Source organism: Cnephaeus nilssonii (assembly GCF_951640355.1).
Source record: "Cnephaeus nilssonii genome assembly, chromosome: 13".
In the NCBI taxonomy this organism is placed as follows: Eukaryota; Metazoa; Chordata; class Mammalia; order Chiroptera; family Vespertilionidae; genus Cnephaeus; species Cnephaeus nilssonii.
Window position 1 is genome coordinate 4551894 of NC_137084.1, and position 17448 is coordinate 4569341.

Consider the following 17448-nt stretch of genomic DNA (forward strand, 5'->3'; position numbering starts at 1 on the left):
GGGTCCTCGACAGAGGTCTCCCCGGGCCAGGGACGGAGGTGGGGCGCCTGGCGGCGGGAGGCCCATTAGCTAAGTGCTCCCAGGAGCACTGAGGAGGGGCTGCAGGAGGGGCTGAGGGAGGCGAGGGGGGCGAGGAGGGCGGCGGCTGTTCCTGCACTCGGCTAAGTGCTGCAGGAGTGGGTGGGGGAAGGGCTCTGCGCCCCCGGGCACAAGCCTGGCCCCCCACCCCGCCCCTCAGAAACCTTAACGGGCAGCGCCTCGACCCCGTGCCTCCAGCTGCACCCACAGCCCCCGGCCCCCGGCGCCTTCTCCTCACACCGGGCTCGTCCAACGGGGCCCCCCTCCAGCGAAGTGCCGGAGGCTCAGCGACGCCCCCACCCCAATCCCCGCTCAGGCTGCAGCCGCCGCCCCAGCCGCCAGGGGGAGCCGACGCGGGGCGGGCGGGCCGACGCGGAGGGAGGGGGCGGCGCCGCGGTGGCCCCGCCCCCGCCCCGCCCCGCCCGGGCCCCGCCGAGCCCCGGGTCCGTCCCGGACAGACCGGCGGGCAGGCGGACGCTGACGCCGCGGGGCCGAGGCGGGCCGCGCGGGAGCGCGCGGAGGGAGCACCCGCGCCGTCGGTCCCCGTCGGGGCTCCGCGGGTTGCCCGCCCGCCCCGCGCCCGGCCATGGCGGGCGCCAGGCCCGGCGTCCACGCGCTGCAGCTGGAGCCGCCCACCGTGGCGGAGACCCTGCGGCGCGGGAGTAAGTTCATCAAATGGGACGAGGTAGGTGCGGGGGGCCCCTGCCCCGCCCCGATTCGGGGACTCGCTCCCTCCAGCTCTGCCCCACGCCGAGGACCCCATCCCAGCCTGGCCTGGCCACGGCGCCCCCCCATCCCAAACCGGCTGTGCTCCGGAAACTTGAGTCCCCAGTCGTCCCCGCAATGAGGACTTTGTCCTCCACCCCCACCCCAGCCCCTCAGCTGCGGGGAATTTGGCTTTCCACTCCTTGGCCCGGAGACTTCGAACCCCAATAAATCCCGGCCCCCTTTTCACTCTCCCTTCCTACCCCTCCTTGCCGATCGAATTCCTGTTCCTCCAACCCCGGTCTGATCCCAGACCCCTGCCCCGCACCGGACTCTTTGGTTCGAGGACCCTGGTCCCCAGTCTGGCCCAGGTGCACCCCCCTTCTGGGTGGGAGCCCTGGCACCCTACGCTCCCCCGTGCCCTCGTCTGAACATTCTTCCCCATTCATCGCTTTTCCACCCTATTTTGGTTGGCACCCTTTGCCTTGCTTTGGATCCCAGTCCAGCGCCCAGCTCAGGTGGTACCACCAAGTCACCCCCTACTGGAGACTTTGCCCCCCAACTTCCTCCACCCCAGGGAAACTTTGCGCTCCACTCCTTAGCCTCGGGACTTTGAACCCCAATAAATCCGAACCCCTTTTTACCTTCCTTGCCTCGACTGTCACCTGCGGCTCGGGCCCCAGTCCTGTGCCCCACCCTCATTTCACACTGCCCCCTTCCCTGCCCCCTGCACCCCTCCTTCCCCAGGGGCGCCACCCGGCCTGCCTGAGCTTCCTCGCTGCTCTCACCCAGTCAGGCCAGAGGCCTGGAAGTGTCTGGGCTCCTTTCCGGCTGGGTGGGGCGGGTAGGCGTGGGAGCTGGGGGAGGGGCTGGGGGCGTGGCCTGAGGCAGCAGGTGTGCCTTAGTAGAGGGTGCCTGCTCCCAGGGGCCCGGGGAGCCCCCTTCCCCAAGATGGCCTAAAGGGAAAAGTTTCTCTTTTTCCTCCCAGTGTGATAAACCCAAATAAGGAAGTGGGAACAGGGAGAGGGCCCTGGGGGGGGGGGGGGGTGCTGACAAGGACTTGGGGCCAGAGAGCAGGGGGCCTGAGCGGCTTTTGAAGGCCAGAACCCTGGGGAGGGACAGGGCTCGGTCCTGGGGGCATTACTACAGAACACCCCCTCCTCACACTATTGGGGTATCCTGAGTCCCAGGGCAGGGTCAGGAACCCCACAGAGGGGCTGAGGGTGTTTGTTAGCACAATGAGGTGAGGAGGCTCAAGCTTCCCCATGTTCCAGGGCTCCCTGAACCCTCTGCCCTCAGATCAACTTCCTGTCCTTTGTAAGCAAAGCCTGAGATGGGCGGGGCTGGCGCAGCCCCATCTCGGGAAGAGGAAACTGAGTCTGGAGAGTGGAGACGGGTCCCAGGCCCCACGCTGGGGTCACAGCTGAGGCCCGGAGCTGGAGCCTTGGCGGGGTCCTGCCTCCCTGCCTCCTCGGCCACAGGGCTCCGGAGCCGCACCGGCCACATGCACGCCCTGGCTCCTCCTGACCTTCCATAAGCTAAACAGCCGCTCCGGGCCTCAGTTCCGGGCCTCAGTCTGCTCGTTTGTGAAATGGGAAGAATAATAGTGCAGACCAAGTAGGGGTTGCTAGGAGGACGAAGTGGGCTCCTGGATGTTAAGTGCTTAGAAATGGCCCTGGCACACAGTAGGGACGATGTGAAGGCAGATGTTTTATTGATGATCTGATTGCCAGACTTGGAGCAGCAGTTTGGGGGTGACCCCACGATGAGGAGGGGTCTCCTACTGGGGCCACTTGGCCGCTCAGGCCCTACCCAGGTCTCAGTCCCTCTCGACCGCCCCCTCTGGCTGCTGTCCTCAGTTGCCTGGGGTGGCCCTGGGAGTGTGCCAGGGACCCGGCCCTTCTCAGAAAATGGGGCCAGCACACCCTGCCCTGCCTCTGAGGGCTCTTCGAGGGAGGACAGATTTCACTCTGGCTCTGAGGGCGGGGCGAGCCCCCCGCTGAGTTACTCAGTCTGTGCGTGGAAGATGGGGCACGCTGCGGGTGGCAGAGGGGGGGTGATGGACTTGAAGGCAGATGTAAGGGCTGGCTGGTCGTCCTGGGGTCCCTAGGGCTGTGGGGGTCAGATTTCCGAACCCTCTGCTTTCATCCCATAAATATTCCCAGTGGGGCGGCGCAGGTTCAGGGAGCTCTCGGGCTTCTGGGGAAATCAAGCCTGAGGCTGGGGTCCCGGAGGCCTCCCCGGGCGGGTGGGTCAGATTTCATGGGCAGAGAAGGAAGGAAAGGGTATCTTAGCGAAGGAACAATGACGAACAATGACGCAGAAGCTGGAAGTGGGGAAAGGGTAGTCCATGTGACAGAGTCTTGAGAGAGAGGTGACACTGGGAGGGGTGTCAGGACCGCAGAGGACACCCCCAGGACCTCAGCTGTGTCCTGAGGACCGGAGGGAGCCACCAAGGACCTTGGGCTGGGCGAGGTTTCGTCTTTGCTCCCGGTCAGACACACTGCCCTGGTGGCCCCAGGGTCTCCAAGGACCAAGCCTGGGCTGCAGCCCTCACTCCTTGACCCCTATTGTGCCATCCCATCCCCAGGAGGCCTCCAGTCGGAACCTGGTGACCCTGCGCGTGGACTCCAATGGCTTCTTCCTGTACTGGACAGGGCCCAACATGGTGAGGGCGGGCGCTGGGGCGGCTCACTCAGGTCGAGAGCCCCTGCCCCGGACCCCCAGCTGCAGGCTGACCCCTCCCTTGGTTGCCGGGCAGGAAGTGCTAAGGGCAGGGGCTGAGGCATGGGTGCGGGGTGGCCAGGCCTTGGCCGGGATGGGGCGCTCGGGGGCTCTGGGATCTCACCCTGTAGCCAATGAGAACCCAGCCAGGCCTGTGGTTTCCCCAGGAGGTGGACACACTGGACATCAGTTCCATCAGGGACACACGGACAGGCCGTTACGCCCGCCTGCCCAAGGTGAGCGATGGGGCCCCGGACTAAGCATGGGAGTGAGGTGGGGGGGGGGTAGGGATGCCCCTCCTCACCCTTGGCTCTAACCTACTCAGGACCCCAAGATTCGCGAGGTGCTGGGTTTTGGGGGCCCTGATGCCCGGCTAGAAGAGAAGCTGATGACGGTGGTGGCCGGGCCAGACCCAGTGAACACAACGTTCTTGAACTTCATGGCCGTGCAGGATGACACAGCCAAGGTGGGCTGGGGCTGAGCGGTCGCCCAGGGGAGTCACCACCCCACTAGCTGAGTCAGCCATCACTTAGCGAGAGCCCGTTGTATACCAGGCTGTTCTCTGCCCTGAATTCTCACCACCCTCTGACAAAGCAGTATTTAAGCACTGACTGTGCGCCACACCCCGTTCTGGACATGGGCTGTGGCCGAGCCAGCCCTTCCGGCCCCTCACCCTCTCCCCTGCATCCTGACCCCTCAGGTCTGGGCCGAGGAGCTGTTCAAGCTGGCCATGAACATCTTGGCTCAGAACGCCTCCAGGAACACCTTCCTGCGCAAAGCGTGAGCCCCAGGCTTGCCTGGGGGGGTGTGGGGGTGCGGGTGGCCGTCCCCAGGGCCTGAGCCTTCTGCCTGTCTCCCCAGGTACACAAAGCTGAAGCTGCAGGTGAACCAGGATGGACGGATCCCGGTCAAGAAGTGAGCACCCCTTCCCTTCGGCACCTTGCCCTGATCTTGGTGACCTTTGCCCCCACTGACCTTGACCCCTCCCATCTGTTCAGCATCCTGAAGATGTTCTCAGCAGACAAGAAGCGGGTGGAGACTGCACTGGAGTCCTGTGGCCTCAATTTTAACCGGGTGAGGGGGCTGGGGGCAGGGGCCGGGTGGGTATAATGGGCACCTGCTTTGGGGGCTGGCTGCCCCTGGGTTCTCACCCCCATACTCCTCTTGGCCCCCAGAGCGAGTCCATCCGGCCTGACGAGTTTTCCTTGGAAATCTTTGAGCGGTTCCTGAACAAGTTGTGTCTTCGGCCGGACATTGACAAGATCCTGCTGGAGATGTGAGCAGGGCTGGGCCCGCTTACCCGCCCCAGTGCTCCGCACCGGCCTCTGCTCGGGGTGCTTTCCAGCCCGGGGGCGCGAGGGAGCTGTTGGGGTCCCATGCACGGGCTGTGGCTGAGCTCAGAGCCACTTTGCCTGCAGCTCTGTTCCCTGCTGCCCGGTTGCTTCCCGTTGGCCCATGCTGGGCACGGGGACAGGCGGCTCAGGCTGTTGGGGACTTGCCTGGGCCCACACAGCGGGTTGGGTCCAGGGTCTAGAGGCCTGGATTGGCAGGCCAAGCACTGGGTCACTTCCACTGCCCTTGCTAATGCCAATTCCAGGGTCGAATGGGAGGGAGTGGATGGGGAGGCTGAGACCCAGAGCAGAGACTTGCCTAAGTCTCAGTCAGTGGGTGCCAGCTCCCTCTGCCAGGGCGAGGGCTTGGCGCAGGGCCTGGCGATTCAGCCTGACCCGGTTTCCCTCCCCGCCAGAGGTGCCAAGGGCAAGCCGTACCTGACACTGGAGCAGCTCATGGACTTCATCAACCAGAAGCAACGGGACCCAAGACTCAATGAAGTGCTGTACCCGCCCCTGGGGCCCGCCCAGACCCGGCTGCTCATTGAGAAGTATGAGCCCAACCAGCAGTTCCTGGAGCGAGGTGAGCCGGCTGGGCGGGCTGGGAGGTGGTGGGCAAGGACCGGAGCAGGGCCAGCGGACCCTGACCCTGCTGACCCTCCCCGGCCCCCAGACCAGATGTCCATGGAGGGCTTCAGCCGCTACCTGGGCGGGGAGGAGAATGGCATTCTGCCCCTGGAGGCCCTGGATCTGAGCGCAGACATGACCCAGCCGCTGAGCGCCTACTTCATCAACTCCTCACACAACACCTACCTCACAGGTGAGTGAGCTGCCCTCCATGGCCAGGAGGGAGGAATGGCATCGTGACCTCTGCCTTCCGGGCCTCCTCCTTTTGGGGTGGCCGGTACTAGGAATGCAGGCAGGGAACAGAGCCTGCCGGGGCCAGGGCTTCTGTGCATGGGGGCGTCTCCTGGGTGGTCTGGAAGGCTTCCTGGGGGAGGGCCGCGGTGGCTTGGGGAAGGAACAGCCTGTGCAAAGGCCCAGAATAGAAGACTGCTTGGTGCTTTGAAGAAGCAGAAAGGAGGCCGGGAGGAGGAGGAGGAGGTGGGGAGGCGAGGTGGGTGGGGGCTGGGGCAGGTGACGGGGAGAGGGGGCCGGAGAGGGAGGTAGGACTAGACCCAGCAGGGAAGGAATTTGGATTTATCCTACGTGACCAAGAAGGGCTTATTGGAGGGTGTTGAGCGGGGGGTGTGACCTGGTATGATTTAGAAGGATGACGCCAGGCGCTCTGCAGAGACTGGATGGGAGGCAGGGCGGGGCCTGCTGTCCGCCGGCAGGAGCGATGGAGGCTGTTCCAGGGCAGCAGCGGTGGAGGGGGCAGGGGCAGTGAGGGGCCATGGGGGCGTTGGGGTGACTTGCTGGTGGATGGGAGACGGTGGGTCTTTAGGTGAGAGGGAGTGAGCCCTGGTGAAGGAGCCAGCCGTCCGGCACGGGTAGACGCTGACCGCGTGGTGGGTGCCGGGGGCTGGGCGGTGGCCTGGGCCCGCTCTGGAGAGACGGTGCTGGTTGTACCGTGAACTAGGGATGATCAGGGCTGGCCGCCATGGGGCTCTGTGTCCCTAGCCTGGCCTGGTTCGGCGGGGGCCCGGGGAGGCGGGGAGGAGCCTGGCTGGCGGCGCTGTGGTGACAGCCGCGCCTCCAGCGGGGCAGCTGGCCGGGACCTCCTCGGTGGAGATGTACCGCCAGGCGCTGCTGTGGGGCTGCCGCTGCGTGGAGCTGGACGTGTGGAAAGGGCGGCCGCCCGAGGAGGAGCCCTTCATCACCCACGGCTTCACCATGACCACGGAGGTGCCGCTGCGGGACGTGCTGGAGGCCATCGCCGAGACCGCCTTCAAGACCTCGCCCTACCCGGTCATCCTCTCCTTCGAGAACCATGTGGACTCGTGAGTAGGCCGCTGATCAGTCGTCGGGCCCGGCACCCTCTAACACGCAGGCTTCTGGGGACCCCTGACACCCCAGGGGCAGCCTCCCACTGGGGCCTGTGGAAGGCTCCTGTGACCTCTGACCCTGGGACCTTGCACTGACCCTGAAGATCTCTGACCTACCCTGGGGACCTCTGACCTCTGACATTGGCCCCACAGGGCAAAGCAGCAGGCCAAGATGGCCGAGTACTGCCGCTCCATCTTTGGGGACGCGCTGCTCATCGACCCCCTGGACAAGTACCCGGTATGGGGGCTTGAGCCGGGGCAGGGCGTGGGGGGTGAGGGTGCCCCAGCTGGCCCTGACCTGTCTGTGCCCACCAGCTGGCCCCGGGCGTCCTCTTGCCCAGCCCCCAGGACCTGATGGGCCGCATCCTGGTGAAGAACAAGAAGCGGCACCGGCCCAGCACCGGCGTCCCCAGCAGCTCCGTGCGCAAGCGGCCGCTGGAGCAGAGCAACTCGGCCCTGAGCGAGAGCTCCGCCGCCACCGAGCCCTCCTCGCCCCAGCTCGGTATGACCCCGCCCGACCTTCGACCCCGATCCTGACCCTAACCCCCCACCTCACTGAACCAGCCCTCCCTCCTGCTCCCAGCACCACCTTCCTCCTCTCCAAGCCACTCGCCACCTCCTCACTGAGTATGGGACCTCTGACCCCTGACCCCAGGCACTCACCTCACTGAACTAAACCCAGATTGGGTTTGGCTCCATTGAACTCCTGACCCCTCAACCTCAAACCCCCACCTCACAGAGCCCTCCCTCAGCCGGTTCTGATCTCTGCCTCAGTGAGCCACATCCGCCCGCTTTGAGTGTGATCCTCAGACTTCTGACGCCTGGCCCGTGACCCCCGTCCTGTGACCCCCCAAGTCTGCCCACTTGACCTCTCACGCTATTGAAGTCCTCCTTACCTCTGACCCCTGACTGACCCCTGACTTGGAATCTCGCCATGTCATCCTTTATCCTTGCTGAGCCACCTACCTATTTTCTTGATGTCAATAACTCTGAACCCTGACCTTTGACCCCCTCTGCCTCACCACTACATCCAACTCCGACTTCTGCCCCTCCCCCAGCCACACTGTCCTGAGAGTCCCCTTGATTCCCCACTGAGTCACTCCACGCACAATGGGCACAACCCCTCCCGGCTGCTGAGTGTGTGTGTGTGCCCTGACCCCCGACCCCTGTGCCGCCGCCCTCTGCAGGGTCCCCCAGCTCCGACAGCTGCCCAGGCCTGAGCAACGGGGAGGAGGCGGGTCTTGAGAAGCTGAGCCTGGAGCCTAGGAAGTCTCTGAGCGAGGAGGGGCCCCAGCGGGTCCCTGATCTTGGACCTGCCGACCGTGAGGAGGAGGAGGAGGACGAGGAAGAGGAGGAGCAGTCAGACCCCAAAAAGCCGACCACGGATGAGGTCAGGCCTGCCGGTGGGAGGCGCGTGCTGGGCCCCCTCAGGGCTGGCTTTGGCCATGGTCAGACACTCCCTGCTCTCCTGGAGTTTGGGGGGGGGGGGCATGGAGAGGGGAGGAGAGGTCTTAGGTAAACAAGCATGGAAGCAAATGTGAGATTATGCTCGAGACATGGGCTGGGGAGGGCTGAGTTAGGGTGCAGACGGGGTGGGGGGAGGGGAGGAAGGGGCGTCTGACCTGGGCAGGAGCTTGGGCGAGCAGATCTGAGGAGGGAGCAGCTGTGGCAGGGCCGCGTGGTCAGGAGGGGCCCGCAGACCAGGGGAGTGTTGAGTTCTGAGGAGTGGAGGGGATGGAACCGTCAATCATGAGGTTGGATTTGGGGGGACCCAGAGTGGGGAAGGGTGGGCGGGCTGCTGAGCTCAGGGGGTTGTTTGAGTCTTGCTGAGGAGATGGAAAGGTGGTGGCTGGAAATAATGGCTGGGGATGTAAAACTGGGGACCTGTCTGCATGTGGCTAATTGAACCCCTGTAATTGAGCGAGAAATTCCAGCTTCCAGAATAAGGGAGCAGGAGGCAAATTAGGAGGGTGGGACCCAGGGCATGTGGGCCAGGCCCCAGGAAGACGTCAGGGCAGAAGGGCCCCGGGCTGACGGGCCACGGAGGGGCTGCAGCCCGTGCTGAGGCTCCCGGGTGGCGTGATTGCCGGGGCGGGAAGGGGGTCAGAGCCTCCTTCGTGGCGTGGTGCAGGGCAGGTGAGGGAACGTCCAGCTGATGACTGGGCACATGACACTGCTGACCCTGTGCTTGGGGGCCACAGGGCACTGCTAGCAGTGAGGTCAATGCTACTGAGGAAATGTCGACACTCGTCAACTACATCGAGCCTGTCAAGTTCAAGTCCTTCGAGGCTGCTCGAAGTAAGTGGGGTGGGAGACGGTGAGTGTGGGAGCCAGCTTGGCCCTGCTAGTCCTGACCCCCATCTGGCCACCCCCAGAGAGGAACAAGTGCTTCGAGATGTCATCCTTCGTGGAGACCAAGGCCATGGAACAGCTGACCAAGAACCCCATGGAGTTTGTGGAGTATCCTTTGGGGGCACTGGGGCCGTGGGGCCAGGCTGCGGGCGCTCCGAGGCTGGCAAAGATGTTCTGACCCACTTATGCCACCCTCACAGGGTTCTGATGCTCCAGCACCCCCACCTGGGCTTTGGAGGGGTCTGGGAGAATGCGCAGGGGCTAGGCCAAGAAGTGAGGACTCAAGGGGGGCCCTGGAGCCCAGGTCGGGAGGTGGGTTCCCAGGAGCGGAGGCTGGGCCTGCAGCGCTGGGCTTCAGGCAGGAGGGATGAGTGCGCGGCGTGACCCCTGACTGCCAACCTCAGATACAACAAGCAGCAGCTCAGCCGCATCTACCCCAAGGGCACCCGTGTGGACTCGTCCAACTACATGCCCCAGCTCTTCTGGAACGTGGGCTGCCAGCTCGTTGCACTCAACTTCCAGACCCTGGGTGAGCACTGGCCCACCTCGACCCTTGACCTCTGGCCCCCATCCTCACTGACTATGCCCCATGACCCTGCTAATTTATTTTAAACAGATTTTTATTGATTTCAGAGAGGAAGAGAGAGAGAGAGAGAGAGAGAGGTAGAAACATCAATGATGAGAGAGAATCATGGATTGGCTGCCTCCCACATACCCCAACCAGGGGATCGAGTCCGCAACCTGGGCATGTGCCCTGACTGGGAATTGAGCCGTGACCCCCTGGCTCATGGGTCAGACGCTCAACCACTGAGCCACGGCAACTGGGCTAAATTTGTCAGAATGGACCTCTGACTTATCCCAGTTTCCCAAACCAAACCGAGACCTTGGCTAACCCCAACTCCTGACCTTGGCAGACCCTGGGCCCTTCTTCCTGTCTAATCTTTCCCAACTGTGGACCCTGACCCCAGTTGTTCTGACCTAATGACCCCTGGTCCCCCTTTGCACGGCCCTGCCCTTCCTGACCCTCCTCCCCGTGTGGCCCCCAGATGTGGCGATGCAGCTCAACGCAGGCGTGTTCGAGTACAACGGGCGCAGTGGCTACCTGCTCAAGCCGGAGTTCATGAGGCGGCCAGACAAGTCTTTTGACCCCTTCACCGAGGACATCGTGGATGGCATTGTGGCCAATGCCTTGCGGGTCAAGGTGGAGCCAGGGAGGGCGCAGGCCGGGGTGTCCGGGGGGCGGGACTCTCGGCAGCCGCCTCACCCTCCTGCTCCGCCAGGTGATCTCGGGGCAGTTCCTGTCGGACAGGAAGGTGAGCATCTACGTGGAGGTGGACATGTTCGGCCTCCCCGTGGACACGCGGCGCAAGTACCGCACGCGGACCTCCCAGGGGAACTCATTCAACCCCGTGTGGGACGAGGAGCCCTTTGACTTCCCCAAGGTGAGCTGGCGCCCGCCCACCTGCCGGGCTCTCCCGGGGGAACAGGAACCAGGTGCCTGGTGGCAGTCAGGGGTGGAGAGCGGGGGTGCCGAGCCACCTCAAGGCTGGGCCTGGCACCTCCAGACCTCTCCCCGCGCCCTGCATGTCCCAGGGTCGGGCTCGGGTGCCCTGCCCTCTGCAGGGTGAGAGAGGAGGACGGGAAGGTGAGGCAGTGGGCGGTCCCATGGCCTTGCAAGAGGAGTGGGCACAGCCTCCCCAGACCCAGACAGGGAGCCTGAGATCAGGCACAAGTTCACCCCGGCTCCTCCCCCTCCCAAACGGACTGGAGCTCTGAGCCCAGCTGGGCTGGGTGTGGCCTCAGTGCCAGAGTCCTGGCTCACTCTCCGTCTCCAAGCTGGTGATCGATCACCAGGCCGGATCTGTCCCCGGGAGCGGTGCTGGGCGGGGGTGTCAGCCCGTTCCTTTGGCTCAGGGGCTGCTGGCTGTCCAATTGGCCATGTGCCACGGAGGGGTGGGTCTGCCATTGGCTCGGTAGTGGTAGTGACGGATGTTACTCATTGGGTCAGCTTGTCCAAGGGTCGCTCTGAGCTCTGGCCTCGGTGGCTGTGGTCAGCTGTGGCTCAGTGGCCAGGGGTCAGCTCTGTGACTTAGCGCCAGTCTGGGCCCTCAGGTGGTGCTGCCCACGCTGGCTTCGCTGCGCATCGCGGCCTTTGAGGAGGGCGGCAAGTTCGTGGGGCACCGGATCCTGCCCGTCTCTGCCATCCGCTCAGGTGAGGCCACCTGCGCTCTGGGCAGCCCCGGGCAGTGTGTGCGGGGACCCGGTGGGGCGCATTCACCTTGCCCTCCGCCCCCCCAGGGTACCACTACATCTGCCTAAGGAACGAGGCCAACCAGCCGCTGTGCCTGCCAGCCCTGCTCATCTACACCGAGGCCTCTGACTACATCCCCGACGACCACCAGAGTGAGCTGCAGGGGCAGGCCACGGCGTGGGGGACAAGGGCGCCCCCTGGGTCTGGGAATGGCTGGGCTGAGGGGCCCCAATTGAGGGGGGTTCTGCAGTCCCTTCAGGAGACCAGAGCTGGAGGGAGGGTGTGGCCCTGGGGTTCTGACTCCAAGGTCCTTGCCCTCTGCCCCTACCCAGATTATGCAGAGGCCCTGATCAACCCCATCAAGCATGTCAGCCTGATGGACCAGAGGGCCAAGCAGCTGGCCGCCCTCATCGGAGAGAGGGAGGTGAGCCAGGGCAGGTGGGGTCGCTGGGGTGCGGGTGCGGGTGGGGGTGTGGGCTGAACCCCGCTGGCCCTGGTGGAGAAGCACCTGCAGCCTTCCCCGCCTCCTCCGCCTGCACCAGCCCATTCCACGGGTGCCCACTCCTGGCTGGCGGTCCGGCTCCTCGTCCGAGAGGCAGAGGGACTGTTCGAGGCCCTGCAGCAAACACCAGTGTCATTCACCCTCCGCCCGAAGGCCTGTCCCCCTTTCTGGGTTCTTCTCTCACCCAAACCAGAAAACAAAGCCACGTGGGTGCTGGGCGCCAGCTCTCTGCCCGGCCAGGTGTCAGCTCTTGTCACCAGCTTGGCTCACGTAACCCTCCCCCAGCTGAGCTTGCCGTCCCCCGGGAAGAGGTGGAGACACTGAGGCTCCGAGTCACAAAGGCCTGGCCTGGGCCTTCAGCCTCGGCCTGTCCACCGTGCTGCACGCTGTGCGGCTTCTCACAGTCGGCTCGGCCGCCCTGGGTTGCTCCGCATTTTAAGGAGGCGGAAAGCACCCCTCCTGCGCGGGGAGGCCTTCAGGACGCACCCGGCTGGATTCCTCCAGCTGCACGCAGGGCCGGAGCTGGGGTGCGGGTTCTGCCGGCGCTTTAATACGGCTCCTGTGCGCCCTGAGATGTCGGTGGCTTCTGTGGGGAGGGGTCAGGAGCAGAGGCTCGCCCGCACATCCAAACCCAGTCCCCTGGGGCCTGCGGCAGGCAGGGAGAGGCCGCTGCTCGAAGCTGTTAGCCAGAGAGCCTGGTGCCCGCTCTGCACTCACTTCCTTCGTTGATTTAATCAGGAGCTAAGTAACTAGGAAGATGAGCAGCTGTGGGCAAGGGTGGAGCCAGGAGGAGACTTGGGGCCGGGCCAAGGCTTTCCAGAACGAATGGAAGTTCCCGAGCACATGCAGTGGGGCCCAGCGCCTTGGAGACACCATCTCACATTATCGCCCCCGACCCCATGTGGAGAGGGGTTTAGACCCCTTGTTTCTCGTGTACTTGTCTTCACAGCCTCAGGTTGCAGATGAGGAGCCCAGGGCCAGCCGGGCAGAGGGAGGCGGACCAGGGGCCTGGGGCCGCCCCCGGGGGTTGTGGAGGGCAGAGGGGCCTGAGCGGACAGCATTCTGGAAAGAGCACCCTGCTTCCTCCCCCACAGGCTCAGGCTGGCCCGGAGACGAGCCAGGAGACCCAGTCTCAGCAGCAGGGATCCCAGCTGACCCCGAACCCCACACCCAGCCCCCTGGACACCTCTCCCCGCCGGCCCCCAGGCCCCACCACCTCTCCCACCAGCCCTTCCCTTAGCAGCCCAGGTAAGGGGCGGCCTGGGCCTGGGGTGGCCTGCGGGGCGTGGCTCCACCGTCCCCCGGCTTTTCACAGTCCCCCCTCTGCTCCCCAGGTCAGCGGGATGATCTCATTGCCAGTATCCTGTCAGGTAGGGCCCTGGCTTGTGGGGGTGGGGCCGTCCCAGGAGGGGGCCTGTTCTGGGGTGGAGCTTCCCGAGGGGCAGGACCACTCCTGGGGGTGTGGGTGCCCCTGGGCTGGCCCGGCCCGCTCAGCCGCCTTCGTCTGCTGCGCACAGAGGTGGCCGTGGCCCCGCTGGACGAGCTCCGAGGCCACAAGGCCCTGGTGAAGCTCCGGAGTCGGCAGGAGCGCGACCTGCGGGAGCTGCACAAGAAGCACCAGCGGAAGGCGTTCGCTCTCACTCGCCGGTTGCTGGACAGCCTGGCCCAGGCCCGGGCCGAGAGCAGGTGCTGGCACCGGCCAGGTGTCCCGTGCGCGTCCCGCCTGCCTGTGTGCGACTGTGCTGCGTGCATCGACGTGAATGTGTGGGGGTGCGGGTTTCTCCTGCACCAGGTGGGCACGGAGGATGGCAGGGTGACCAAGGGATTCTCCTGGGCCCCCAAGGAGGAGGGCTTGGTGCCAGGAAGGGAGGAGGCTTCCCTGGCTCAGTCCCACCCTCTTCCCACCTGGGAGCAATACCTCATCGGAAGACAACAAGAGGAGCATGTGTTTTGAGAAACTGTTGCCCAGACAGGCTCCCATCATTTCAGTGAAATGAACTGGCCTCCTTATTAGCATAATAAGCCCCGCCCCAGGGCCGGTGTCTATCATTGCCAGCTGGGAAATGCCCTGCACCCTCTGCCCTCCCAGCCCAAGTTCCTGCGATGACCTGGGGGGGTTCTCCACACAGAGTTGGGGAGGACAAGAAGGAGGAGGAGGAAGAGGTGAGGCGTTACCAAGAGTTCCAGAAGAGACAGGTGCAGAGCCTGCTGGAGCTGCGGGAGGCCCAGGCGGACGCCGAGGCCGAGCGGAGGCTGGAGCACCTGAGACAGGTGAGGCGGGCGTAGTCAGGGAGTGCCTGCTTCTCGGACAGACCCGTCATTAGCCTGTCGCACCGACTGGTTACCCGTGTCCACAGGCTCTGCAGCGGCTCAGGGAGATTGTCCTGGATGCTCACACCACTCAGGTCAAGAGGCTGAAGGAGATGAATGACAGGTGAAGGCACAGGATCTTGTATGGGGGGCGGGGGGGGACTCCCTGGTGCCAGGACCAGGGCAGAGCCCCCAGTCCTGCCACTGACCCGTCCTCTGCCCCCACCGGCTCCTCCAGGGAGAAGAAGGAATTGCAGAAGATCCTGGACAGGAAACGCCACAACAGTATCTCGGAAGCCAAGACAAGGGAGAAACATAAGAAGGAGGCGTAAGGGCCTCGGGGCCGGGAGTCATTTGGGCGCTGGGCAGGCAGGGCTGGGTGCCGGCGGTGACCCCACTCTGCCTTGCTCCTGTGCAGGGAACTGACAGAGATTAACCGACGCCACATCACGGAGTCCGTCAACTCCATCCGCCGGGTGAGTGAGGCTCACGTGCCACCCTCTTCCTCCAGTCCTCAGAAACCCAGCTCCTTGGTGCGGGCCTGGCGCCCTAGAGGGGTTTCCAAAGCCTTTCCCTCCGGCCCCCTCCAGCCCCCCACAGCCCCCTCCAGCCCCCCACAGCCCCCTCCAGCCCACACCATCAAAGCCAACGGTCTCTAACCGAGCCCCATGGTTTCGGAGGCTGGGCCTGCAGCATTTGCCAGGAGGATAGTATCTCAGAACCCTGGCCACGCAAGGAGCCTGGCCGCTCCCTGAGGACCCGCGGCTGAGCTCTTGTCCCCCGCTGACAGCTGGAGGAGGCCCAGAAGCAGCGGCATGAACGCCTGGTGGCTGGGCAGCAGCAGGTCCTGCAGCAGCTGCTGGAAGAGGAGCCCAAGGTGAGTGCTGGGGCGAGGCGGGCACTGGGCGCAGGCGGGTGCTGGGGGGCCTGTGCTGTGACCATCCTCCTCCTCCCACAGCTGCTGGCCCAGCTGGCCCAGGAATGTCAGGAGCATCGGGCCAGGCTGCCCCAGGAGATCCGCCGGTGTCTGCTGGGCGAGACGCCGGAGGGGCTGGGCGACGGACATCTGGTGGCCTGTGCCAGCAATGGCCACGCGCCGGGGAGCAGTGGGCACCTGTCCGGCGCGGACTCGGAGAGCCAAGAGGAGAACACGAAGCTCTGAACTGGCTGAGCAAGAGGTGGCCACCGGGCCAGGGTGGGCGCTGGGAGGAGGCCGGAAGCCAAGACACTAATGCTCTTTTTTTTCTTTTAACTTTTTATCTTTAGAAATTTTATTTTTTTAAACTGAGGCGAGCACCCTGCACTAACTTCCTTCCTTCACCCTCTCGGGGCCCCATTAGTCCCCAGCCCCTCCTTCCTGTCCTTAGTCCTAGGGAAGGTGCTGGGTCACTCTGGGCCAGAGCTTGAGCGGGGCCCTTGCCCCCCATGACACCCACACCCCGGAGTGGGAGCTATCTCCCTCACTTCCCTAGGGAACACCACGTGGAGACAGAGCTCTGGGCAGTAGGGGTCACATTCTTTCTCTCTTCTCTGGGGACTTTTTTTTACGTGAATAAAAGTGGATTTCAGGGACCCTGTGTGCAGTGTGGTTTGGGGTGGGGCCGTGCTAGAGAGGACCCTGGGTCGCAGGCCCTCTCTGCCCCTTCTTCTGGGGCCTGCTTCCTCATATAAAAATGGGCTTGTGGGCACTCTGGGGTTGAGGTCAGGCCCCCAGTGACGGGTTGCTGGGTTTGAACCTTTTTTTTTTTTTTTTAATGTTTTTATTGATTTCAAAGAGAGGAAGGGAGAGAGAGAAACATCAATGATGAGAGAGAATCACGGATCGGCTGCCTCCTGCACACCCCACACTGGGGATGGAGCCCACAACCCGGGCATGTGCCCTGACCGGGAATCTGACCATGACTTCCTGGCTCATAGGTTGATGCTCAACCACAGAGCCACACCTGCCAGGCTGGATTTGAACCTTGATACCTGCTTGCCTGGGGCCTGCAGATCTTCCCACTAACCTGGTACCGGAGGCCCTGGGGCCTCCCCAGGCTTTTCTGCCCCCGTGCCCTCTGCTCCTGGACCGTACTTTTCTCCCTTCTGTCCTCTCTTAATGGAGGCTCAGGCCTTGGCTGCAGGAAGCCTTCCCTGCCCCCCTTCCTTTTGCCTAATATGACCCAAGGGCCCAGCATCTTCCGCTGAGGCTGCTCTGGGCTCCATGCAGGCAGTTGACTGTGTCGGGAGATGGACTAGGGGTGGAGCTGGGCAGCGATAGGTGGGAAGTGAGTGGGCCTGGCAGTGACCGTGGGAGAAGGGAAGCCGGCGGTCACAGACACAGGGGCTGGGAGACCCAGCGCCCCTCATCCCTGTGAGGGAGATGTTATGCCTGTTTTACAGGTGAGGAGACTGAAGCCCAGACCGAAGTCACGTGTGCCAGGCCCACTCAAGACGTCCTGACCCGAGGCGGGGCAGGTCCGAAGGCTCCGGGGCAGACGGTCTGCAGCCGCCTGGAGGACTCCATGCCTCCCGTCCTGCCTCGGGACAGCGAGGAGTGGCAGAGACCCGCGGCGCAGCGAGGGTGCGGCTGGGCTCTGCTGCAGGGGCAGGCTGGCACTCCTTCAAGGCCTCTCCCAGCTTCCTGGCCGAGCTTCCCAGACTGCCTGCCTCCCTCCTCCAGAGGAAGGCGGCCTCTTATCTGGGCTTATCTCCTGCCAATTGAGTGTTTTCTTTTTGTTTTTGCTGCAGCCTCAGGCAAACAGATGGGGTGGGGAGGCCGGAGAAACTGGACTTCAGAGTGGGGGCTCTCCCAGGGCAGGGGACCTCTACTCTGGGCCTTGCTTCTGCGGTCAGTCCTTGTCCTTTCCCCAGATCTGCCCACCGCATTGTGTCCAGGCCCCGCAGCTGCCAATTCCTACCTTCTTGGCTCGCCTCCTCTTACAGAAACACTACACGCCAGTCCCCTGGTCCTCAAAGACCAGGCGAAACTCCAAACTCCTGGGTATGACATACGAGCCCCTCAGAAGCCTGGCCTCTGCTGCTCCCCTATCCTTCCAGGGGCCCTTTCCTCTCCCCAGAAGCACAGCCCGCTCCCCCAGATCTCCCTTCAAGTCCCAGCTCTAACTCACCGGCTGTCTTAATTCATCTCTGTGTACCCAGCACAAATCACTGGCTCATCTATAGGGGGCGCCAATAAATCTCTCTGACTTCGAGCTCGGAGCTCTG

At 64.1% G+C, this 17448-nt stretch overlaps 1 protein-coding gene across 1 annotated transcript; it reads left to right on the plus strand.

Moving 5' to 3' along the window:
- The first annotated feature begins 491 nt into the window (after positions 1 to 491).
- PLCB3 (phospholipase C beta 3) lies at positions 492 to 17420 on the plus strand. The gene is made up of 32 exons (XM_079788524.1): positions 492 to 763; positions 3374 to 3451; positions 3675 to 3743; positions 3833 to 3973; positions 4208 to 4287; positions 4369 to 4422; positions 4506 to 4581; positions 4683 to 4783; positions 5255 to 5421; positions 5512 to 5658; positions 6541 to 6781; positions 6980 to 7064; positions 7142 to 7328; positions 8014 to 8216; positions 9028 to 9124; positions 9202 to 9286; positions 9583 to 9707; positions 10225 to 10379; positions 10459 to 10620; positions 11291 to 11390; positions 11477 to 11581; positions 11762 to 11853; positions 13026 to 13179; positions 13266 to 13301; positions 13449 to 13617; positions 14061 to 14202; positions 14289 to 14365; positions 14480 to 14569; positions 14660 to 14717; positions 15032 to 15118; positions 15200 to 15419; positions 16624 to 17420. Exons 1-31 carry the CDS (start codon positions 665 to 667, stop codon positions 15401 to 15403), a joined length of 3666 nt encoding a protein of 1221 aa, XP_079644650.1. The 5' UTR covers positions 492 to 664; the 3' UTR covers positions 15404 to 15419; positions 16624 to 17420.
- Positions 17421 to 17448: the final 28 nt, after the last annotated feature.